A 26,104-nucleotide genomic window follows, 5' to 3' on the forward strand; every position below is an offset into this window, starting at 1 on the left:
AATATTTTCTTGTTTTATTTAGTTTTCAGTACAAAACACTACAAGATAAATACTGTGCCATGGAACTGACTCACTTCAGGGGATCCAGCTGCTTGTGTCGTACAGGTCTTGGAAAAGCGTCAGAAGCATTTTTCTTTAAGAAGAAAAGAAACAGTCATGACCAAAATCTTCATAATACAGCAAAAGTGTAATTGTGGCCTAGTACATCACCATTATCCCCAAAAAAAACAAATCAAAGAACTCAAAAGTGTAAAATAGTAATTGTGCTGAATGTGCTGAAATGATGTAGAACAATAAAAATCAGGACATATTGTATTATTTTTGGAACAGCAACAATATGCTCAGATCAGCAAATATTTTTCGGTTTCCATATGAATAGATGTTAAATACTAACCAGTGTCTGGTTGTGCAGGATCATAGCAGATGTGCGAGTGAAGCCATGCTCATTTTCACTGAGTCTTATCAACATCTCCTGCTTTTCCCTGCCCCACTGCCTGGCGTTCTCCTCCAGCTACAACACAACACACAACACTGACTCAGCTCTCAAATACACAAATAATCTTTAACTTAATATGTAATTTACTTCAAATACTAACATTTATTTTCCCATTAAACTGAACCCCTCTTTGAGAAACACACCTGTTTTTCCAAAGTACGGATATATGCCTTCGCTCTCTCTACTTGCGCCATTAGCCTCAGCTTCTCACTGTCTGAAAAAGGCTGCTGAAACTAAGTAGGACACCACATAATAATGGAGTAAGCATGGTCAGTTACTGAATTCTAAAATTGTTACTTTATGTATTTTATGTGATTTAAAAGTAATTTGCCAACTAGTTTGACTTGTAATATTCATATGATTCTACCATTATTAACATTATGTATTAAACAGTCTGTGTATTTATGCAGCATGTTACTCACTGGTTTATACTAATAATGTGACAAATCATTTAGCAGCTTACAGATATTTGGTAGGCCTCCAAAATGGTAAATTTACAAGAGAAGGAAGGAATCTATCAGTCGAAATGTAGAGATTGATTCCCAGGTAAATTTATTCATTCATTCATTGCCTGTAACCTCTTATCCAGTGCAGGGTGGTGCGAGCTTACCCGGAATCACTGGATGCAAGGCAGGAACACACCCTAGAGGGGGCGCCAGTCCTTCACAGGGTGACACATGCACTCACTCAACCACTCACACCTATGGACACTTTTGAGTCGCCAATCCATCTACCAACGTGGGTTTTTGAACCATGGGAGGAAACCGGAGCACCCAGAGGAAACCCACGTGGACACAGGGAGAACACACCAAACTCCTCACAGTCACCCGGAGTGGGACTTGAACCCACAACCTCTAGGTCCCTGGAGCTGTGTGACTGTGACACTTCATGCTGCCCCAGGTTCATTTATAAAAACAATAAATATATTTTGAAATCTAGTATAATATGACAGAATTACAGTTCTGCAAGGTTCTTTACATCAATAAAAAACTTTTTTTTATTAATATCATGAAATTCATTTTTATATGATAAAACCCAATTTCCCTGGTTGGGCAAGACAGAGAAGAATTCTACATAAACCTCTACACACTCTATGTGTTTGAAATGATGTGTTACAAATGGTGATGTTCACCTGGGCAGGTGGTTGTATAATAACAGTTTGTGGCTGATGGCGGAGTCTTTCCAGTTCATTTCTGAGGCGTGAGTTCTCTGCCACCAGGACAGACTCCATGTCTTTCCTCCTGCTCTCTTCCTCATCTTAAAACACACACACGCACACCCCTCTAAAGAACTGCTTTATCACTAGATCCTGCATTATTATGGTTCCAGATCAGTCCCAAACCAATCACAATCCATTTATAATAGCCATATTTGAATGCCACACCATATCTACACTCATTAATATGTAAGTGCATTTCTATTATGACAGGTTAATGACTGAACACAGGCTAACTGACGCTCATTAGGGACAAATATCTGAATAATTCACTTTGCTGTAGACACACCTTTGTGTTTTAAGACTGTCTTCTTCCGCTCTGTGTTTTCTTTATTTCTTTCTCTTAGCTTTGTGTCCAGCATTTTCTCCATCTTTTCAATGACCTTAGAAGAGAACGAACAAATTACTAGTGAATATGACAGCAGCCTGACCATACATATTGAATTTGGTCAGTTGTAACTTGTACTGTGGACACACTGTCAGATTTGCCTTATAGTGTGATTAAAGCCTAGTCTACTGAAACTTCTGTGACAGGGCTACAAATGTAATATACAGCACAAATGAACAAAGATTTGAAATATATCATTACTGTCCAATTAAAAACATGCATCATTTTGTCGATTTTTAATTTACTACATCATTTGAACACAGCAGCTGTCCTTTACATTGTGTGAAAATTTCATGAGTAATGGACCAATAGAAATGATCCAAATTTAATTGAAATAAAATCACTTTCATTGAAATTAAGAAGGTTTTGTCCTTTTTCTGTTACTATTGTGGGAAATACATGTTTTTAATTGGACAGCAACGATATATAAATTAATGACATAATTGGTTTAATTACTTTGCATCATGCAGACTGGTACCTTCTCTTGCTGGTGTACTGTAGCCTCAAGGCCTGAGAGTTTCTTGATATTCTTCTGATAACGCAGCAGAACGGCCTGCTGCTGCTGATGAGCCTGCTGCAGCCGCACCAGCTCCTTCTCACTGTCATTCTTCTACACCAGAATAATCACAAGAGAAACTTTTACTTTTACTTTTGAATAAATCACTTAACCCTTTCTGATACTCTACAGACAAGAATTAAAAAACAATGTCTGATACTGTTATGAATTCTTCACAATTTACTAATCACTTTACGGTAGTAAAGTGGATTGTGTTGACTCTGTTGATTAGATTACATGCCACCTGCATGAGCCCTTCATGACACACTAATTCATTCATTGTCTATAACCGCTTATCCATTTCAGGGTCAATGTGTGTCTGGAGTCCTGCCGGAATCACTAGGCACAAGGCAGGAACATACCCTGGAGAGGACACCAGTCCTTCGCAGGGCGACACACACTCACACATTCACTCAAACTCTCACACCTATGGACACGTTTTGTGTCACCAATCCACCTATCAACGTGTATTTTTAGACTGTGGAAGGAAACCAGAGGAAACCCACACGGACACGGGAGAACACACCAAAATCCTCACAGACAGTAACCCAGATTGGAACCCACAACCCCAAGATCTGGGAGCTGTGTTACAAATGACAACATTCTGAGCCGTTTGTCAAACCACGTTAATGAGTTGCAGCCATCTGCAGAGCAGGACATTGTTCTGATGCGTGCTGTAGTTTCATGCGACATCTAGTGGCACAATGTGTAATAGGAATGCTGTGTTACTATGACGACGCCGGAGAAGTGTTTAGAACTGGGGAAACAATGCCATGTTATTGTTGTTAGCCTGTTGGACAATTAGCTGGATGTGAAATGGCTAGCAAGACTGGGCTGAAACTAGTGTTGCCAACGGTCCCGTATTTGGACTCTAAAATATGCGTTCCGTTTTGAACCGATACGGGACGCGTTTTGTTCCATATTTTTGAAATCACACATTTATGGCAATGGTCTGAGACAAAAACACACAACTCTCTCTCTCAGCCGGAGCGAGGGGCAGATCCTACACGGCTCCTAAACAGAGAACGTACTTCTCATTGGTCGTCACCTTTATTTAGCCAATCAGCAGCCAATGGAGTCATAGTCCCTCCTACAGGGGGTTGTTTTGCTGCAGCGCTGAGTATTTAAAGCTCTGCTTTTAAATAGAACATATGCTATAACTGTGTCCCAATTTTTTCTATGAATATTTCTGGTAGCAGTCATCCATTCCAATTATACTGTTTGTACTGAACTCTTTGACCTCTACATCAAAAAGTAAAAGGGAAATTAAAATAATTTTCTTTCTCCATGTTGTATCGAAAATGTATCATATCATGGAGCAAAAACAGTAATAAGTATTGAACTGTGAAATTTGTGTATCGTTGCACCCCTGCATTCCACTCTAAAATGTGAGTGCTACTGAAACATGTACCACTTAATGACCTATTCAATCAATTGCTTTGGGCAGAGATCATTGATACATACATAATTTAGTTTATCACTTCCTTAATTTCAGCCAATATAATAGAGGTGTGGCATGGCAGTCAATGGGTATACTCTTTAAGGTGGAAGAAAACCACCCATACAAATAGCCATAACCAATTTGATAATGCAGAGTCACAAAGAGAATGCAGAGAGTGACTGAACTTCATGCTGGAACAGACCTTGATGAGCTCATTCTGAAGCTGCTGGATCTTATCCCTTTGTTCTGCTACTTTACTGCTCTCACTGGCCAACTTAACCTTCAGAGAAACTGTGTAAAAATAACAACATACTATGAAAGTGATGGCTTCATCATGAAACAACATGAGCAATAAATAGCACTGATAAATTATGTATAAAACAAACAAACAAACAAAAAAAACACAACAATTGGAGATGTGAAAGTTTATCCAAGAAGTGACCATATTATAATGCATTAACAAAATCACAGAACACTTAGACCCATACAGACATTTTGCCTTTTCATTTAAAACTTGTTTGCTGGGTATTAAATAGCCACAAACTATTACAGATGCATTCCAAAGGAGGCCAATTAATGCTAAATGGCATTTTCAGGACAAAGATACAAGAGAGCTTTACAATCACAAAAGCTGCCAATCAAAACTTCAAGATTATCTAAATCTAAAGCTCAGACAAAGACACTGAAGAATTTTAAACAGTAACGGAATATAAAATGCTGACTTGCTTTGATGGCCTTTAAAGGTTGTGAAGCTTGCTTCAAGCAAAGGACTTGTGTGTGTGCCACACACTGTCCTTCAGGAGATAAAGCTTCGACTACTTATCTGACTCTGTGCTAAATGAGCAGTCTTATCAAACCATAGCACAATCCACAGAGAGGAAAAAAGGGCTGCATGGATTAGTAAAGAGCACCTTTAACTTCCTTCAGAAATTTGATACCTGCACTTAGGGCTGCACCCTACTGTAGGAAAAACTTTCAGAAAAGGGTTTATACAGCAAGGACATACTGCTAGACTACAGTTAATGCAGTCTCCCCAACAACAACAACTACATTTAATTAAAATATTAATATATATGAATTAAAATATGAATGTTTGCAGCAACATTTTAAACAATTCTATAATGTCTCTCTACAGCTCAGTGATGAATCAATCTTGTCTTATATGACTGCAATTTGATGGGTGCTCTGTGTCCTTCCTTCAGTCCATCAGTTGTCTACAAGGATGAGCTAACAACAGGGAAATCAGCAAAGTCAGCTGGACATTGGCCTTCAGTTACCCACCCTGTTGTACATTATTTAAACCTTTTTTCACAGTAATGGTGGAGAGTGAATTGTTTTTTTTCCCCCCTTTTCACCCCTCAGTGTTTACTAACTGCACACTGCTATGAGTCATCAGCGTCCTAGGCAAAATGAGGAAAAAAAATTAGGAGAAAATATTTTATACATATATGTTAATTCTGAATGTTCAGGTTGATTAAGATTCCAATTAAAACGAAGAATTCACGCTTTAAGGAAACATGTATGATTATGGGGAAATGCAGTTCTCTCTGGTTTGTTTATGTTCAGAAGCTCAGTGTATTTTAAGTTGGCACGTATGTTTCAGGGGAAAAACGAATGAAACTAAATTGTAATTCAAATTGTTCAGTTTTGTTTCATTTTCAGTAATGCAGTTAGCCATCTCACAAATTTGGTGTAATTTCCACCTTAAGTAATCTGAAACAGCAAAAATAAGGTAATGTCACCTAGGGAGCAGAAATAGAACAATATCCTCATCTTGGTTCATGAATTTTGATATTTGGAAAAAAATTCCAGATGCCACTGCCAAGAGCAAATAGAGAGATAGAGACAGTTTGTTTTTATACTCATTCACAGACACTAGGGCTTCATAAACACATTAGACCAGTGTCCAGCATGAAAACAGGCTGAAGAGGTAGCAAATGGCGAGAAAACATCTTCAGATTTCATAAAAAAATATTTTTTGATTAGAGTTGTAGGATACAATAGCATAATCTGACCTATAATTTGTGATGGACATTTAAGAAAAAATAAATTGAAAAAGCAATATGATTGATGAAAGCATCATAGCCATAAGTGAGAAACACTCTCTGTTGCTGCACATGCACAATGGCCAGAAACAATTTAAAAAGGTATTTTTGTGCTATTTAGGAAATTTTCAGATTTTCCATTCATTTTAACTATATTTCTGAAGTATTACTGAAGATTTAATTTTCAGATTTATACATCTCTCTGCATTCAGTGAGATAGGTGGAAGTAACTGCCTGATAGCAACTGCAAAATGGCTGCCAAAAGACAGAAATTCTATAAAGGATTTGGTTGTACCAATTCTGTCTGTGATCTCTGTCTTGGTCATGACATCGATATCTGTGTCCTCCAGCAGAGTGTGGCCAAGGTCCTGTTGCAGCGAGAGCTCAGTCCGCAGCCGACTGTTCTCAGTCTCCAGAGTGGACACCTGAGAGCGCAGTGCTAGGATGTCCTCTGCCATTGTACACATGGCTGTACGGTAGTTCTCCAGCTCCTGATTTACAAAGAAAAAATCATAATTCCCTGAATCATTAGAAATTAATTGCTTTATTTAAAAAGAAAATTTATCTTGGGGAGCCATGTCTTAGTGCCCATGCAGCCACTTCATTTATTTACTCAAGGGCATAGCAGCAAAGGTCTAAGGAAGGTCATGGAGATTAGGATTTACACAAATCTGACTCAATATTAATCCGAGTCTCATAAATATAAGCTATGTTCTATGAATAGGGAATACTTCCTACAGAGAAATCTTCACATTGAGGTAGTATTATATGCTAATTTAAACTTTTGTTCTAAAGGACAGAAATCTTACATTTAGTTTATATGCAGTACATCAAGAAAGGCTGTGCTTTTGTTTCCCCTAATGTTTGGAAAAGAACCCTTAAGCATGTTATACGCTGAGACAACACCAGAATTGAAGATAAACAACTTCAGTGTCAGACGATAGTAGTTTCATACTCTATGCACTAGGTGTCCTCATAACATCAAGGTCCCACGAGCCAAGAGTATTTAAGATGAGGGCAGGACGTGCTCCACACTGCCAAAACAGGATTAACGGCTTTCCCTCTTTATGCTGTGTTTGTCTGAGTCGGTTTCAACGTCTTTCTGATTAACATTTATTTACAACACAGCACGCTTGAATCATGCTGAAAGGAAAATGAGAAATACCCAGGTGAAACCAAGCTAAGAATAATCCTTTATGGCTGCTGAACTGTGTCCATAATTCAGGTACACAGAGTTTTGTTACATTAAACATTACATGTTCAGGAATCTATGTAAAAGATGCATCATGGGTTGTAAAATCCTGTTTACAGAACACCGTGGCTCATTGTGATATGCTGGCAAGCTCACCACTTCAGCTTGAAAAGATGATATTGCCAGAGGGAATTGAAGAGGATATTCACCATTTTAAATAATTTTACCTCTACCTTCTAGGGTTGCCTCCTTAGTCTTGAACTTGTACTGAATCATGTAAACATATGTGAGACACTAAGTAGCTGCTATTTGTTGCTATAATAGATAGTCTGTGGTTTCTGTTTTAAAGGCAAAAAAGATCAAATTTTAGCATGCATTGTTCTTGCTGAAAAAAAAAAATCCTGACAATTTAAAAGTTCCCTTTGAGCAATTTGTTACATATTCAAGGTGGAAACAACGGGAAAATGTCAGATGTACAATTTCTATACCTCAACAAGTTTAGCCTTCACCTGTCTGACTGTCCATGTTACCAGTGCCTTATTACAACCCACTGAACAATAGCACTATTGTTACACTGCACTGAATGGAGAATGAGCTTGGTTGGAGTATTGTGTGGTCTGGTGTGGCTTTGCCTTTTTTTTTTTTTGTTTTGGAGGTGTAATGTATGAAACCACAGATGTGAAGTATCTGCTTTTACACATCCCTCTGTCCATCATTCAGGCCACACATACACGATGAGGGGTGGGGGTCTAGCTGGATGAGGATTTGGGGCCAGGGCTGGGAGAATAAAACACAAACGGTTTAGAAGATTCCAATCTGGGCCAGTGTGGCAGCGACTCCCCTGGGTCCTCTGGATGAAATTGAGCGCCTAATTGAAAGGGCGCACACGCAAGGTGAAAATCATGACTTGGTGATGAGATTGGAGACTGGGGACCTGGTGGGGGGAGGGGACAGAAGGTGAATAGAGGAGGGGCCTAATGATAAATCATTTTGGTCAAAGAGTGAATAGTGGAAGGAAAAGAGAGGCCCCCAGTGACTCTATTTAATGGCGAGAACAACAGGGTCCCACACAGCACTTTCTGTTGCTCCAGGTCAAACACATATCTCTCTCTCAAACTCAAAATGAGGACATTCCTCATATAAATTGCATTATAATATGATATTTAAAAATCACTCTCACTTAACACAGTCTGCTACCGCATCAAGAAATGCAACTCAAAACTGTATTATGCAAAGTGGAAGCCATATATTAATTTTGTTCAGAGATGCTAGTGAGTTTTTTGGGCCTAAAGTCATTTGAGATGGACAGAAACCCAATGGAAACATTCTGTGGTCAGTCAAGTCCATTTCAGCTGGTGTTTGGGGAAAATGGACATCAGATTCAGGGTGTCAAAGATAAAAAAAAGACCATCCAGATAATTACCATCAAAGTACAAAACTCAAAACTGAACGAGCAAATATTCTACTTGTGCATCCTCAATTATTAACTTCAATTCCCAAATTATTAAAAAGTACAATCAGAAGAAGACGTGATGTGACCCAGTCATAAACAAGCCTCTGTCACAGTTTTATTTTAGTGTGTTGTCCCAACATTTTGAATAATAGGTGGAATTTTGCTTTTATTTTGCATTAATAAAGTTCATAGGTTGATTATTCTGAAGTACTGGCACTCTATTTTGTAAGACTAGCCAACCCAACATAGCTTAATCATAATATATTTGACCTGCTTGACTTACAGTCTAAAGTACCCAAAAAAAAAAAATACAATTAAGTCCTTACTCTACTGGTTTTCCTTTAAGTAAAAGTCAGCAGGTTTGATACAGCAACACTAGTAGAGAATATACATGTTACTAGAGATTAAAACTAAAGAATTATTCCTTTGAGTAATCTGTTACATATTCGAAGTGGAAACAATGGGAAAATTTTAGATGATCAATTTCTATAAACAGAACTGTGCTCAAATGACTGTTTAAAGTCAATAATGTACCATGTACCATATGTGACCCATCTCTGTAAAGAAGCAAATTTGATCAATATACTTGTTTATGCATTCCACAAAACTGTCGCACAGTGATGTGTTTAAATGTTAATCTATGCAAGCAGTGGCTATGCTCCCCTTGTGACAGAGAGAGAGGAGGTGGAAAGGAGATACATTTCTTGTAAGAGAATAAACCTCTATAGAGAGTTTATTGGAGGGTTCAAAAATATGTTGTGATTTTGAAAATATCCTCCCCCCTATAATTTCAAAAACTACTGTTTAGAGGTGGAATTGATGTACAGTAGGTTACAGTTCTGTAGAGGGTTATCCATGAGCATATACACTCACTTTAGCTTGGTGTTCTGTGACCTCCTCCCCTTGTGGGTCATCTTCTTGAACACTTGGCACTGGGACTCTATTAAAAACATTTTAATAAACCTGGGGTTTCATGATGAAAAAGAAGAAAATAACAGCTGATCTGATGTACTAATATCCAGGAAGCTCACCCCTGTTGTGGAGAGTGGATTTCAAATGTTTGGTTGAGCTTTGATGACTTCTGGCTCTTCTTTTGTTCTCCTGGTTCACCTTTGCTGTGTTGAGGAGCTTTAGGCTTCTTGAAGAGATGTTGATATTCTGGGAGGATTTGGGCGAGGGCATCGTAGGCCGGTAGATCATAGCCCTCTGTCTGAAGCTGTATAGAATCATGCAAAGCATTACAAATATGCTACAGACGCCCAGCTTTTTTAGCATTACATGTCCTGGACAAGAAGCTGGCACACATTGTCGATGTTTCAAACAGAACATTCTGTCTCCAAAACATCATTTCTCTGGTCATTTAATGAAGTTAACAGAACAAGATGTTTTTTTCTAAATAATTCTGATCAAATGTATTCATCCTGTAATATGTAAGGAGTTCTAATCCCGTGAAAAAAAATTAAACAACAGAATTGTACATTTTATTTATAAATTGGTTTAATTCCAAAAACACAGTGATCTCTTCATGCATCTAACTACAAGAATTCAGTTTTTCTTTACTTTCAGTAAGACTAAAACTGTTCCCAAACACACTCAGTCATGGAAACCAGCCAGAAATTTATGTCAAAAAGTGGTTCACACAATCTTCTTTTCACAGAAAGTAACACACCCCCTGTAATCACTGTGTGTCCTAGTGTTTGCCTTCTGTCTACAGCACTGGTCTAAATTACTGATCTAAGAATAACTTTATTAGCTCAGTTAATCCTTAAATCTCAAGGGAAGTTTTTCAATACTGATTGCGTACCTGTTTAGTACCAGAAAGCACCTGTGGTTTCTTAGTTGTCTGCATTTGACTGGGGAATTCTCAGTTGTATGATGGGACCAATTCACCAGACAGAGAGAAAGAGAGAGAGAAAATACAGAGGCTGAAACTAGACTGTTTCCACAACATAAGCTTTGCTTAGCAACTGTAGTGCTGTGGAACATGAAAGTGCTCATGTTTCATATGTTTACTCTAAAAGTATATATAATACGTTAATTTGGTTTCTAGTTTTTGGTACACTATTTTTCTGGAAAAAACTTTCGGATCGTAACCATAAAAAAACAGCAATAAAGGTGGATAAGAAAGTGTGCACAGAAACAGGTGGCCTACAGTCTGTTATTGTAGAACTACAAAGTGCTCCTGTATGGTCAGTGGATATATATACAGTCTTGGTCGAAATTGTTGTCACCCCGGAAATTTTTCCAGAAATATTTCTTCGTATTGCAATTACACGTATTTTGTTATACACATTTTTTTCCTTTGTGTATATTGGAACAACATTTTAATTTCAGGACGGCACGGTGATGCAGCAGGTGGTGTCACAGTGACAAAGCTCCAGGGACCTGGAAGTTGTGGGTTTGAGTCCCGCTCCAGGTGACTGTCTGTGAATACACACGTAGGTAGGTGGACTGGTGACTCAAAAGTGTCCATAGGTGTGAGTGTGTGTCGCCCTGTGAAGGACTGGCCTCCCCTCCAGTGTGTGTTCCTGCCTTGTGCTCAGTGATTCCGGGTGGGCTCCAGACCCACCGCGACCCTGAACTGGATAAGTGATTACAGACAATGAATGAATGGCATAAAGTCACAAAAATAAATAAATAATTGTGGGTAAATAACTTTGTTTCAATCATGTGATGCTTGTTTAAAGTCACCTGTAGCGAGTAATAGGTGTGGGAAATATAAAAATCACACATATACATATATATATATTCATTCAATCATTCATTCATTGTCTGTCAGTTCAGGGTCGCGGTGGGTCTGGAGCCCACCCGGAACCACTGAGCACAAGGCAGGAACACACCCTGGAGGGGAGGCCAGTCCTTCACAGGGCAACACACACACACCTACAGACACTTTAGAGTCGCCAATCCACCTACCAAGCTGTGTGACTGCGACACTACCTGCTGCGCCACCGTACCAAAGGAAAAAAATATATATAATATATATAAATATTAGGAACAGTATTGTGCCAAAGTCCAAGACATATTTAAAAAAAAAATTAGGTTTGCAGTGAAACCCCTGGAAAATCATTAAAGCCCAGTAAAAGGCCCTGCCCCCAACACTCGTATGCAAATGAGTATTGTTTGAGTGCCGCAGCAGATTGATGAGGAGTGATTGTTGGTGTGCTGTGATCATGCTGTGAGAAGCTTGTTTCTCATTCTGAGCGCTGCTAGTAGCACACTGAGGTACCTGTTAGCCTCTGAAAAAAAGATGTTCCGCTCCCCAGGACAAAGGTTAATACAAATATATATTCAGCCAGTTCACCTGTCACATACATACAGATAATACACAGTTTCTTCAAATTTTTTCAATAACCTATTTCTTCAAAACCAAATGCAGTATTTGATTTCTTTCAGTGAACAATTCTGCATTTTGCGGTTTATTTTGGAAACAGTATTTTGTGATCAGCAATCATTTTAAGAATCGTCTACACTCACTGTTGATTCATCTCTAGTTTGGCTTTGCACCCAAATAAAAGGCCTAAAACTTTTGCTTCTGATTCTATCATGAGAGGATATGCATTTTAAGTCTCATACGCAGACTAGTCCTCACCAATGGCCATTTATATTTTCAAATAAACTAAACTTTCATCAACCTTTGTGTCTACTGCAAGACTCCTGAGAAACGATGTGTACACAGCAACACCAATTCCATCACGCCTTCCAATGAGAGTGAAAGCACATGAGCAGCTAGTTAGCCGAATGGCTGTTGGGTCGCATAGCGACAGAGAAAAAAGAGACCCTGCAGTCTTTCCCTTCCAATGAAAACCCGGCCAACTGAAATATTTGAGACGCCCAGTCACAAATGCAACATTTATCTTTTATGCAAAGGCATATGCACAAAAACAACACAAATGTTTGCACCAGCTAAGCATTATATATATATATATATATATATCCTTCCCCTTTTTAACATTTAAAATATCTTAGAAATAAATAAAATATGTTATATATTTTTTCTAGACATCAGATTTTCATTGGAGGCTTAAACTGATAAGAATTCAGCCAAGTGATTTCACCAAAATAAACAGTAGTTTTTATAATTTACTGCTTTAATCCGTTATTAATAATTCACTCAGACCTCACAGCTATGTACTCTGCTAGAAAGTGAGAGCAAGAGAATGTGAGAGAGAGAGAGAGAGAGAGAGAGTCTCCAGACGGCTGTATGATTGCTCAGTGAGCTGGGTGCTGGAAGCTTGGAACTCATCCCTGCATCAGTATTCAGGACACAGGCAGCTAAATGCAGCAAATGGGCCTTCAGAAGAGTGACAGGCTCGAGTCAGTCACCACACTGAGCTCAATTAGCCTGTCAGAGCCAGGCTGAGTCCCCAGAGCCCCCTGTACTCTCGCTCTATATATCTGCTCTTGTCTGTGTTCTTCCTTCTTATATTCTTCTCATATTCATCCGCTTCAATTCCACTCTGGAACCACAGTCTGCTTCCTGACTTCTATCCAGTTCTCTCATTGATTATTTAGCTTTATTCACATCTATATCATGCCTATTGTTTTCATCAGCGCCTTCACAACATCATAGTGACAATCTGAAGGGTCTTACGCTGTAAAATCAACAGAACACTAAAGTGATAAACAATACTGTGATGATCTGACAGACCTCAGATAAAAGGACTTCAAAACAAGTGTTCCTAAAGCATTCCTAATTACACTATTATGTTTGTTTTCTGACATCATACATAAATGTGAGTAAACATGGTCCTCTTAAAAGTTCAGTAAATAAACAGCTATTTTGCATTATAGAGGAAAAATATAATAAAATCAACAAAATAAATAAAATCAACAAAACATGTAATTTCATAATGGGAGTCCAGACGTGCATAAGACTATAAATTAAAATAAGGAAATTAACAATAAAAAATATAGACTAAAATTACATAAGAAACATCATAACTAATAAAAAGCAAATAAATTCCAGATTCTACTCAACTACTAGATAAATAATAACATTTAAATTTGAGGCACTGAGCACATTAAGGCTCTGTCCAAGAAGAGCAGATTATTAGTCATTTCAAAGTACTTTCACTCTTTTTGCCGGACCACCTGCCGGACCGGCCTATAAGAGGCATATGTGCTTACTGACTGACACCTAATTTTGAAACGCATATGCGCAAGTAGGAACTGTTAATTCAGCTGGATTTTACAAAGTGAACTTAACGCTACTACATCATCTGTTGTTAGTTCAGTCATATTTCACATTCCAGTTCATGAACTAAATTTGGAACTGTTCAGCCGTGACTAGAGGTCCTCTTTTCCCTGGACAAATAGTCTTTTCAGGACCTAAATAATGCGTGATCAAAGCGTCAGAGAGTTGAGAGCTGAACTGGGACACACTTGTGCTGCTTCAGCGCTGTAAGTCCTCAAATCATCGCGGTGAGCAGCTCAGTGTTTTACTGGAGCCTCAAACCCAAACGTGCTGAACGTCATTAAAGCAAAAGTGGAGCAAACCATACACTAAAAAAATTAATCTATACAGTCCATTGCAACACAGAAGAGTGTTTTTTTTTTTGGAATGGGGGCTAATGAAGCACATTTGGAAGACCAAATGAATTTTTAAAAAGCGTGGAGAGATGAAAGACTCCAACATCATCTTTCGTCAACAAGAATCAGAATATCCTGTGATCTGCTCTCAGGAGCTTGCTCTATGATCTGCACCAGATATTGGCTTGTGATCTTTCTAGTCATCTACTAAAGATTTCCCAAAATGGTATGTTTTTAAATGCTTCAGGAAATATTTATATAACTTAACCATAGTAAGCTCCTTCACAGAATACATATCAGTAAAAAAAATAATTTAATCAGAGAAGTCTGTCTCAGTAAAATTATTTTGGTTTCATTGCATGACTTCTTTAATTGAATATATTATATAAAGTGACCCCACTGAACTGTTATCATGAGCATGGGAGGTCCAGTGATTGATCCTAATTCATATCTAATAAACTGTTACAGAATTACCATGGGTTAAATCAATCTACACCCTATTGTATGGCATAGATTGGTTATGCTCCTGCTTGTAAATCAAATCAGGAGAATCCCAAGTGGGACACAGTGCCGAGGCCCAATCTTAATAATGCAGTGTCAGCACAGAAAAACACATCCGTGGAATTTGTGTGTGTCAGGCTGTTTGTGAGGAAACGTGCCGTTCACCGTGTATAGAATGCATGTGAGTGTCAAGGACAGAATGGACTGACCGGTGAAGGACATGTGATTAAGGAGCATGCAGTTAAAGCCAAAACTGCCAGAAAAAAAAGACTTAAAATATTATAGAGCATCAAAAATGTAGAGAGACTGCAATACTACATAGCATTGGCTATATGATATTTGCTACATCTGTATATGAGTCAACCATATATTCAAACAGTGCCCTACTGTGAAAAGTGCAACCATAGTGCCTAAGGTCTCTCTCTCTCTCTCTCTCTCTCTAAATATATATATATATATATATATATATATATATATATATATATATATATATATATATATATATATATAATGTGTGTGTGTGTGTGTGTATACAACTGGAGTCAACAAGGAGTTTGTCCCCTTTTATGCAGCCGCTGCTCTGCTGGTAAGGCTTATATATGTTACAACATTTTTGTGATGATTTAATAGCATTCAGCCATAGGAAGAACATCTGGACCATAAACATTCTCTATATCATAATGAAGGTACTGGATTCTGCTTCGTCTTCCCAGAAAACACAGTTCCTCTGCTCCGAAGCCCTATTTTGTATTTTTACACCTAGCCAACATCTGGCATGAGCAATATCTCTATAGCCTTCTATTTCATTTCAGTCAATCTTATAGAATTTATTTTCTTTCTATCCTGGACAAGTCCAACAGAACATCTTTGTCCACAGCGGCAACATCTTAAAGAAGATAAATTCACAGATTATACAAAGTGTATTTTACTCAAAGCGTTCAGTCCTATTTCATACAACACCGCTTACACAAGCCAAATCTCACAGGAATGTGTGTATGGGGTACTTGCAGCACTTTACCCTCCTGATACACACTCAACTGTTGCAGCCAGCCTTCCCCTTAGGGCACAGGTGACCTTTCCAAAGTACAATACAAGCATGGCTTAATGGCTTACACACTATGTGACATTTACACATGCCAACATGCTGTGGAAAATCTTTGTGTTCTTCGTGCCCAACAGGCAAAGTGCTTCTGTACCATGTTGGAAATTCAAGTGGAAACACAGATTTGCATTTTACAGTCAACACACTGCAACATAATGAGATCTTCTTGGTGAGAGGATGGAAGTGAAAATGAAGATATCCAGACAGCTTGAGCAGCATTAACACTCTTACACATACAGTAGATGTACACGCAAACACCCACAAGGCCAGGGCATGACTCCAGCATGTCTGAGAGATTGATGGTGCATGGGGGTTGGTGGAGGGTGGATGATGACTGCTTTAGAAAGACTGTGAGAGAGATTGGATTCAGATCAGATGCCATTTCTTTAATGGAGGATATAATTTATTGCTTCCTCTGTTTGTGCCAGCACTTTAGTTTAGATATGCAGAGGTTTGTGGGCAACTCCATAAAAGCATTAAATGAAACATCACAATGCATCACAATCATTTGCAGACAATGAATGCAAGCAATATCCAGATACAAGACACTGACTGTAAAATGTAAGTATATCTAGGGAGCTGCATTTGTAGAAAATCAGTCATTTCCAAAAAAACAAAGACAGAGGAGCAAAGTGTTGCATAATAAATTGCTTTTGCTGTTTGGGTGCATATAATTAGAGCAAAAAGAGCTTTTCACCATCCAGGATGGAAAACTGCACTTCATGTACTTCTATTTTTAAGACTATAGCCTGCTATTTAATAATACATCAAATTGGAATACAATAATGCCTACAAGAGATGTTGACTGATCTGGAACTTGATTTGACTATGGAGCATTATCCCAGTGGTACTCAATACAAGTGTGGACCTAAATGCCATTAACTACAGACCAAAAACAAAATATCAGAGGAGGAAAAACACTCCCCACAATCTGTCTTTTTGTTACACTCTGACCTGAGGCACGGTCACTTCTAAATTGTTTTGACTTTTCAAAAACTGTACAGATGGTGCTGGCTTGGACATTTACCACTTTTTCTGCTTTGGATGTTTTCCTGTATTGAGCGACATGTCCTGTTTTCAGGTCATTTCAAACCAGTCCTTAGGCACTGAGCCACTTTTGACACAGAACTCTCAGTGGTTACTGTCCAGAATTTTGACATTTTCAATGTTGGTCCTCTACTGCTCAGACTATTTGCACACATCTGCCCTGACCATGAGAGAAGAACCAAAAAAAAAAAAAACATCAACAGTGCTTCCATTATCTATAACCATCCATCCATAATTGTCAGTTCAAGGTCATGGTGTGTCCGGAGCCTACCTGGAATCATTGGGCGCAAGGCAGAACACACCCTGGAGGGGCACCAGTCCTTCACAAGGCGACAGACACTCACACATTAACTCTCACACTCACACCTATGGACAATTTTGAGTGGTCAATCCACCTATTGACTTGTGTTTTTGGACTGTGGGAGGAAAGCAGAGCAACAGGAGGAAACTTACGCAGACACAGAGAGAACACACCAAACTCCTCACAGACAGTCACCCGGAGCGGGAATTGTACCTACAACCTCCAGGTCCCTGGAACTGTGTGACCACAACACTACCTGCTGCATGAATGTGTCGCCTGCTTCCAATCAGTATTTATCATTTTCATGACTAAAACATTTTTAACTGTAATTATTGTAAAATGTTGTTCTGACACTGTCATAGGACTATTTAATTTTTACATTTTTTCCCTGTCAAAACCTTTTAAAGTTGAATCTTTAGTCAGAAACCTTTGACCATTTTCTGTCCTTCCCTGTCAGTATGTATACTGCATCATTACTAGTGAGTAAACAACATACTAACGCACATTTTTACTGATAACTGTGACATTCCATTCAGTTGCAAAACAAAAATCAATTCCACAATAAGATATAACAAGATGTGATTGTCTCTTTCTACTCTGTGCTGTATGTATATATATATATTGTAATCAGCCAGTAACTGTATCAGTGAGCACTTTCTGTGTGAGTGCAAATACAGAGATTGGATTTCTCCAACTGAGGGTAATAAAGGCCGCACTGCAGCACAGCGGAAGCATAACTGCTTGATGTAGATTAAAGCTGGATCAGCGTGGGGAAGGCTGGATAACCTTTGACACCTGCTTTATTCTGCTGATGTCTTCCTCCTGATTTACAACATGGTGACCCTGTTGCAGTCTGTTAAGATGAGCAGATAGCAAATGAGAAGAGCTCATTTGACCATGCTGAAGCTATGAGACCTACTGGACAATGCAGGGGAATGACTGGACTGCCTGACTGTGCTGACTGTGGGTAAGTTAATGTGTGTGTGCAAGGGGTGAAGAAGAGGACATTCGCATAGCTGATAGGAGGGGGTTCTGTTAAATAACACCCCCGCTTCTCTCACTCTTCCTAATATCCATTCCTTCCCTCCTTCCATCTTTTAAACTCTATTTCCCATCTCTCTCTCTCTCTCTCTCTCTCTCTCTCTCTCTCTCTCTCTCTCTCACACACACACAGCTGGTGTAAACGGATACAGCCCTATCGCCGGTGCTTCAAAGCAGCCTGAAAAGCCAAATGTGTCCCTCCTCTCCTCTGTGAGTCACTAGAGACTGTTATCAGAGCAGTGCAGGAGCTAGACTGAGCCACCGCTGCTCCAAACAGCAGTATATAAACCTGATAACACAGGTGCTAATGAAGCTGTCCCAGAAACAGCCGCCAAGGAGACTGCCAGCCGTTTTAATATAGCTGTTTATTTACGCAGGACAAGGACATAACAAGCATAAACACGTGATGACATTTAGCACATAGTAGCAGTAGTGCTGGGCAGCGCTGATACAATTCAGTTTCATGATGTGTTCCACATATATCACAGCACTAAATGACATATATTCTGGTATTAATAAAGTTAATAAAATCTTGTTTTCTGAACACTGCTGGTATAAAAAACAAGTGTTCAGAGCATGGAAATTAATTTCTACATGTTACACTTGGATAAGACAATATTCAGAAAATATTTCTCCACTAATTAAAAAACCCAGTCTTTTAAAACACATGGTCAAATCTGTTTATAAACTATTTATGGCATTGAGCAGACATTCACTTTCACAGCTCATTTTCAATCACTGATGTTCCTGCTAAACTTTGAGCAGACTGATAAATCAATGTGATTAGAGTTACTCCACAGTAGTAGACAAGATCAAAAGGATTAAAGAAACTCTAGATACTATTTTTACCTTAAAATTACAGCTTCAAAATCATCGTGATGTTCCACTGACCTGTAACACAGAGAAAGAGACTCAGTCATTGCTACGCCAGATTCGGGGCTTCAGAAACTGCACTATGTAACTTTTGGAGGCAGGCTGTAAACCACACCCTTCCTCACTGATTTCAGGACAGGCTGTAAAATGAGCTACACTCTGCAACTGCAGGGGGAGCACAGAAGCAAAGATAGCAAATATGTTTTGGTGTTTCTTTAAACCAGACTCGGTGACAATGCAACTGAAAATCACACAGCTGGTCTCTGTATGCAAAAGTGTTTTTAATTGAGACAAAGCTAATTTTTTCCAAAATTTTACAATGTTTTTAAAATAGTTCATTCATTCATTTATTGTCTGTAACCGCTAATCCCAGAATCACTGGGCGCAAAGCAGGTACACACCCTGGAGGGGGCGCCAGTCCTTCAACAGGTGACAATCACTCACACACACATTCACACCTACAGACACTACTGAGTTGACAATCCATCTGCCAACATGTGTTTTTGGACCGTGGGAGGAAACCAGAAGCACCAGGAGGAAATCAACACGGACACAGGGAGAACACACCAAACACCTCACAGACAGTCACCCTGAGCAAGACTTAAACCCACAACCTCCAGGTCCCTGGAGCTGTGTGACTGCGACACTACCTGCAGCACCACCAAATTATTCTGCATGTTAAAACAATAGTTTAGAATATGCATGCTCTGTATAACATAACACCAAAGGGACACCCCTAATCTGGCAGAAGCCCAAATTAATTGAACAAATAACATTTACTATTTATACAACCCTTTAAAAAATGAAATGAAATTATGCATCAAATAACTAAAACTATAGTTAAACTAAATCTGTAGTGTAGTTTGAAACATATATAGGGATAAAAATGATGTACTGGCCGATCCTGAAGCCTGTACATCCCCCAAGATTACCAGCAATATAGGAGAGGGTGATGTAAACGCAAACATGAGCTTCTCTCGAGGTACTGCACATCAGTATTCATAGCACAGGCTGACTTTAGACAAACATGCTGTTACATGGTGAAAGCATTTGTAAAGATTTTCAACAAAGATCAGCCTTGAGCTTCTGAATGTTCTGTAAATGCTCACGTATACATAACTCCAGCTTTGCCGTGTACCGCCAACCTCCAGCTGTGCTACACCTCCACACATCCCCATGCCCACACTCTCATATACACCCTCCAGCTTGACTCCGCCATTGTCTCTCAAGGCCAGCAGGCTGCTGCTTTTCTTGCACAGCAAAGCCACTGTTGTTATGCTAGACTCATTTGGACCTGCAGTGAACCGAGTACAACCTTTGGTGGAGAAGCTCGAGCCTGGGTTTTAAAAATAACTGGAAAGTCTCTGCAGTAAAAAAAAAAAGACTGTCTGGTGAAGGCATTTTAACTCTGAAAGTGGTCATAATTACAGTGCTATAAGGATGTTATGAGATTAACTATTAAATATGTTTAATTTGGTTTAAGTATCAGGTAAAATAACCTTACATGAAAATGTAATTCCTTCAAGCATTTTCGTGAAAATTAAATAATGAAAATAATAATGATAATTTCAGCTGATTATATAACTTACTTTAAACAAAATATGAATAATGTGAATAACCTTGCAACAGTCCTGAACATTCTCACAATTGGAAATCCAATGCCTACATTTCAGACACTTGACAAGGACTACCTTTTTGAGTGTGTTACCGCTGACTGAAGAGCCATGGGATAAAACACCAAGATCGTCACAAATCAGAGAGCACAGAGAAACAAATGCGAATTTTAGGATACCATTAATGATCTAAATACTCGTCTTCAACCACTAGATGTCACTGTGGGCCCACACAGCCCTGTGACCCTGAAGGCAGTGGACTGGTCCCATATGACAGTCAGCCAGAGAACACTGCACTGCCCTTCTATATGGTCCATATGAGCAGGACACATGCCTAATATTATTATTCATAATATCCCCCCGACCACAGCCATGAGTATGTGAGTGTGTGGGTTTGTGTGTGTGCTTCTCCAAATTATAACACATTCCTCAGCTGGTGGGCCCAGACTGCATGCATTATTCCACATCTGAACCCTGGGTTTTTCCTGCTGGGAATTCCGTCTGCCTGCCAATAAAAAACACATAAAGGATTTATCACAAAACAAGGCTGAGCTCTTGCACAAGGCTGATATTAAGAACGTTGGGTAACTAATAGTGTTTGTGTAATACTGTTTTACTCAAACCCAAGAGAATGCGTCAATCTCTCAGAAGTTTTTTTTGTTTTGTTTTGTTTATTATTATCTTTGGCAAATGGTCTCTAAAGCCTACTGTTTTTCTTTTTGAGTAACATAGGTAATCCCCTTACTTACGTACAGCGTAGAGTTAGGCTGATCCCACCAAAAAAGGGCAAAAAACCTCTTCTGTGCTTTCTTTCCTTCCTTTCTTCTGAGTGGACAGACAAAGCCATACTTTTTCTCCGTCTTCCACTGGTGCTACAAGGCTGCCATTGTTTTAGACTCCTGGAAAAGCGTAATCAGATTCTTTTCAAGGCTTTCAATCCGAAGAAAATCAATACGATATAAAGAGGCTTGATGAATTAGAAATTTGTACTCAGCGTGAATATTGACCAGCTTCAGTCACGCAGCTTTTGACAGCCAGCATGTTCCAAATCAATACACAGTTAATGCCAGCCTTCTGAGGTCGGAATTACAGCAAAAAAATAGCAAGCAGAAAGGGCACATGTACATATGTGTGCTAATCTAATACTAAAGAGACTGGAAGAGAAGGAAAATAGGGAAAATGGATGAGAGGAAGTGGCTCACTGGGTGTGGTGGTCTGAGAGAGAGAGAGAAAGAGAGAGAGAGATGGGAAAAAGAGTTAATATAAACAGAAGATAAGATAAGAGAAGAAAAGAGAAGGGCAGTAGAGAAGGGCTGATTACTATTGGGCTACTCTAAGTTGTGGTGGTCTTAGGGAGGCGGAGATGGAGGAGAGACGTGAAGAAGGCTGGGGGAGCAGACGAGACGGCTGACACACCGTGGACTGCTGTAGGGTGTGGTGTTCTGAGAGGGGAGGGCTGAGACCACCCTCAGCCTTCTCCAGCCCCAGCTCCAGCTCCAGCACTGAACAAGGACTCTAAATCCCTCCTTCTGCAGCAGGAAAGAAAAGCTGACCCTGAAGCTGTGGTTCCACAAAAGGCAGTTGTCTACAGTCCACTTGACTGAGGATCGAAACTGAGAAAAACAAAAAAAGAACACCTTGACTCAATTACATCTGATGAAAAATGAACACATACTGAGTCAAGAAAAGGAACTAGGAAAAGAAACATGTATTAAAGTGGAGTCTAACTGGTATATCATTTGTTTTAAGATTTTAACAGAATTATTGACATGTCTGTGATTGGAAATATACATCACATACCGTTTACAGTTGTGTACGTTTGAGTGCTTCTGTGCAAAAGGGAGATGTGTAAAATATCCTTTACAAAGAACACTTATCTGCACATTTAAAAGAACAACCACTTTTAATTTGCCCGACTTAACATATTGAGGGCAAACAACACAGTAAATTTTAAGCATTTTTTCTTCAATATTTTAAAACACGTCTAATATAAACTGCACTAAATATCACAGAACAATAGTCAATTTAATATAAACTAAAAAAAATCTCATTTGACCCAATTTTTGAATATTGTGTGTGTGGCAGATCATATGTTGCTTGTTCTGATTAACAGAACAGACAACTAACTTAAAATCTGTGAATTCATGGCCTTATTTTCAGTGCTTATTTGACCTAAGCAAATGTGACAAATGAGGACAGATGGCTTTTTTTTACCTTATATTGAACAAAATAAGTATTCATAAGGCCCATTAAAAATGAACAGTTATATGATTATTGGAGGCGGCACGGTGGTAAAGCAGGTAGTGCTGCAGTCACACAGCTCCAGGGGCCTCGAGGTTGTGGGTTCGATTCCCGCTCCGGGTGACTGTCTGTGAGGAGTTGGTGTGTTCTCCCCGTGTCCGCGTGGGTTTCCTCCGGGTGCTCCGGTTTTCTCCCACAGTCCAAAAACACACGTTGGTAGGTGGATTGGCGACTCAAAAGTGTCCGTAGGTATGAGTGAATGTGTGTTGCCCTGTGAAGGACTGGCGCCCCCTCCAGGGTGTATTCCCGCCTTGCGCCCAATGATTCCAGGTAGGCTCTGGACCCACCGTGACCCTGAACTGGATAAGCGGTTACAGATAATGAATGAATGAATGATTATTGGAGGTATAGACAAATGTTAATTGGTACAGAATTTTTAAATGATGTGACCCCCCCCCCAACACACACACACACACACACACACAAACACAAAATCACTTCTTTGGCATAATTCCAGAGAAGACTCTTTTGGCACCTTTTATTTTCGGGTGCAGCAGACAGAAATGGAGCTGACAGAGGATTTTCACAGAGAAGCTCAGCACTGACTTTCTATCCCATGAACACAGAATAAAGTCATTTTAATCTGCACACTTGTCTATTGATGGCTGAGCTGTGCTGGAGGAGTGAGGGAGCGGGAAGACCTTCCCAATAACCTTGAAATAAAATGCTTTCTGAAGCAGGGTCGTGCTGCTTTAATTGACACTGGGGGCTGAAGGAAGAATTACCGCGTGGGGGAGAAGAGGCCGTCCGGTTCCGCCCAGCCAACCTAGTGCTCGCGTTCCATCAAACACTACTTTCCCCTGCTCACGTCTAAATGGAAGCAGTGCACTGGAAATGCATCTCCAGACTCCAAACTAATGTTATTATCAGCGGATGCACATCAGCAGAGCTAATCCAGCTGTTTCTCACAATTACATTACACTGCATTTCAGCCTCGTACTTCAATCCACCACAGGTCTACTCCGCTCACTCTTCCCAACAGGAAGCAAATACAAAGAAACAGAGATAACCCTCAGTTCAATGCTATCATGTTGAAAACAAATGATAATCCTATTAAACCTACAATTATCTTCTGCTCCTTTTACAAAGTTAAGCATTACTTGTGTATATTATAGTGACATTTTATGTCACATATTTAAAAAAAATATTAAAAAAAAAAAGTTTTTTATACAAACATGAAATAGAGACATCAAAATAAATGTCAAAGGAATCAAAAAATTTAAACATTTAAAATATATAGATGGTACAGAGATCCAAGAAAGATAGTGGCTGGTACTTCATGGTCGTTTTGACTTCAAAATAAAATACAAACAAATGATCCAGACTTTAGAAATGATGAACACGTAAAATGACAACAAAATAAAACCAGAAGAAGTAAGACATATGCAGCTTAATTGGATGGGTTACAGGTGCAGGGAGTGTAATGAGCTCTGGTACTTCTTGCATCCACTGATGTGACATTTGGTCATGGGGGTAATGAGGCAGTCGAGACAAGGAGTGTAAGCTATGCACAGTCACACACACCACACACGTTTGTCTTGTTTAACATTCTGTCACTCCTTTCCACCTAAGTGCTCCTCCCCAAACACACAGGATTGACCTTCTGCTGCGGCTGTGTCAAAAACAAATGGCCACAGTGCGAAAGCATTCATCAGAGTCTTGTTGGATTGCTGCAATCCCAAAAGTCTTTACATTTATTCTAGATAGGGCAGAGTCAGCCTTTGTCTGTGGATATTATTATGCCATACATGTACTTGCTCTACAGCCTTCAACACATAGAAGACACACAGGAGAAACCAAGCCTTATCAACAGCTCGTGGCACACTCACGGCACAAAGAGTTCCTATGTGTATCCCAGCATGCCTCTCCACTCCAGCAGCATGCAACTGGTTGCAGCTGTGCGTCTCTTGGTGCTGTCCGTGGTGCTGAGCCAAATACAAGCATCAAAGCCCAGATCTGGCTTCTTCTGAGACTCTGTGCTGGGGAGGCACCATGTGCACTTGATTCAATTAGCGGGTTTCAGAGGCGTCCCCTGGGAGAATGGAGTGCAGTGTGGGGGGATGGCGCTGTCTGCAGCCCAACAAAGACATGCCTGAACCACCCTGTGCCCTGGGCTCAGTCCACCTCATTAGTCAAGCAAACGAGTGTGTCTCAAAGAAAAAAAATTACACACACAGGAAAAAGCATGTGCATCCATGTACTGTGTGCTTTGCTCATTACATTCTCCGAAGAAGATGTGCCATCATTGGACTACAAATGAACTATACTTATAAATATTACATGGTTATTAAATAGGTTGTAAACACATTAAATGTCACCAATAATAATTTGTAACAGAAAGGACAACCTCTTTTTATCTAATACTGAAAGTGTCAGAGAACTTGATGCAAATGTCTAGGCAGAACATAAACTAAGACCGGAGAATCATTTCACACACCACATTATCATTCATTCATTCATTATCTGTAAGCAGTTATCTGATTCAGGGTCGCGGTGGGTCCAGAGCCTACCTGGAATCATTGGGCGCAAGGCGGGAATACACCCTGGAGGTGGCGGCAGTCCTTCACAGGGCAACACACATTCACTCACACCTACGGACACTTTTGAGTCGTCAATCAGCCTACCAATGTGTGTTTTTGGACTGTGGGAGGGAACCGGTGCACCCGGATGAAACCCACGCAGACACGGAGAGAACACACCAACTCCTCACAGACAGTCACCCGGAGCAGGAATCGAACCCACAACCTCCAGGTCCCTGGAGCTGTGTGACTGCGACACTACCTGCTGCGCCACCGTGCCGCCCCACCACATTATCATAAATGCATAAAAACAACACTTTAATTGTAACTTATTAACCAATATGTGATGAAGCCCAACAGGCTTAATGCAAACTATTTGAAAAGACAAACTAAGGTAAGTGGTGAGATCTGTTTAACTATAGTTTAACTATGTACATGGATGTGAGCAAACAACACATCACAGTTACCTTTTCTATCTATATGTAAT

The 26,104-nt window shown here is 39.6% G+C and overlaps 1 protein-coding gene across 1 annotated transcript; it reads right to left on the bottom strand.

Moving 5' to 3' along the window:
• Positions 1–39: 39 nt before the first annotated feature.
• Positions 40–19,273, bottom strand: ccdc33 (coiled-coil domain containing 33). The gene is made up of 12 exons (XM_066668364.1): positions 19,161–19,273; positions 10,592–10,650; positions 9,819–10,003; positions 9,661–9,727; positions 6,438–6,633; positions 4,300–4,388; positions 2,579–2,710; positions 2,002–2,095; positions 1,629–1,753; positions 640–729; positions 395–511; positions 40–133 (listed from the first exon to the last, which is right to left on the bottom strand). The coding sequence occupies exons 2-12, from the start codon at positions 10,634–10,636 to the stop codon at positions 71–73; spliced, it is 1,203 nt and encodes a 400-aa protein (XP_066524461.1). The 5' UTR covers positions 10,637–10,650; positions 19,161–19,273; the 3' UTR covers positions 40–70.
• Positions 19,274–26,104: the final 6,831 nt, after the last annotated feature.

Source organism: Hoplias malabaricus, chromosome 4 (genome assembly GCF_029633855.1).
Source record: "Hoplias malabaricus isolate fHopMal1 chromosome 4, fHopMal1.hap1, whole genome shotgun sequence".
NCBI lineage: Eukaryota > Metazoa > Chordata > Actinopteri > Characiformes > Erythrinidae > Hoplias > Hoplias malabaricus.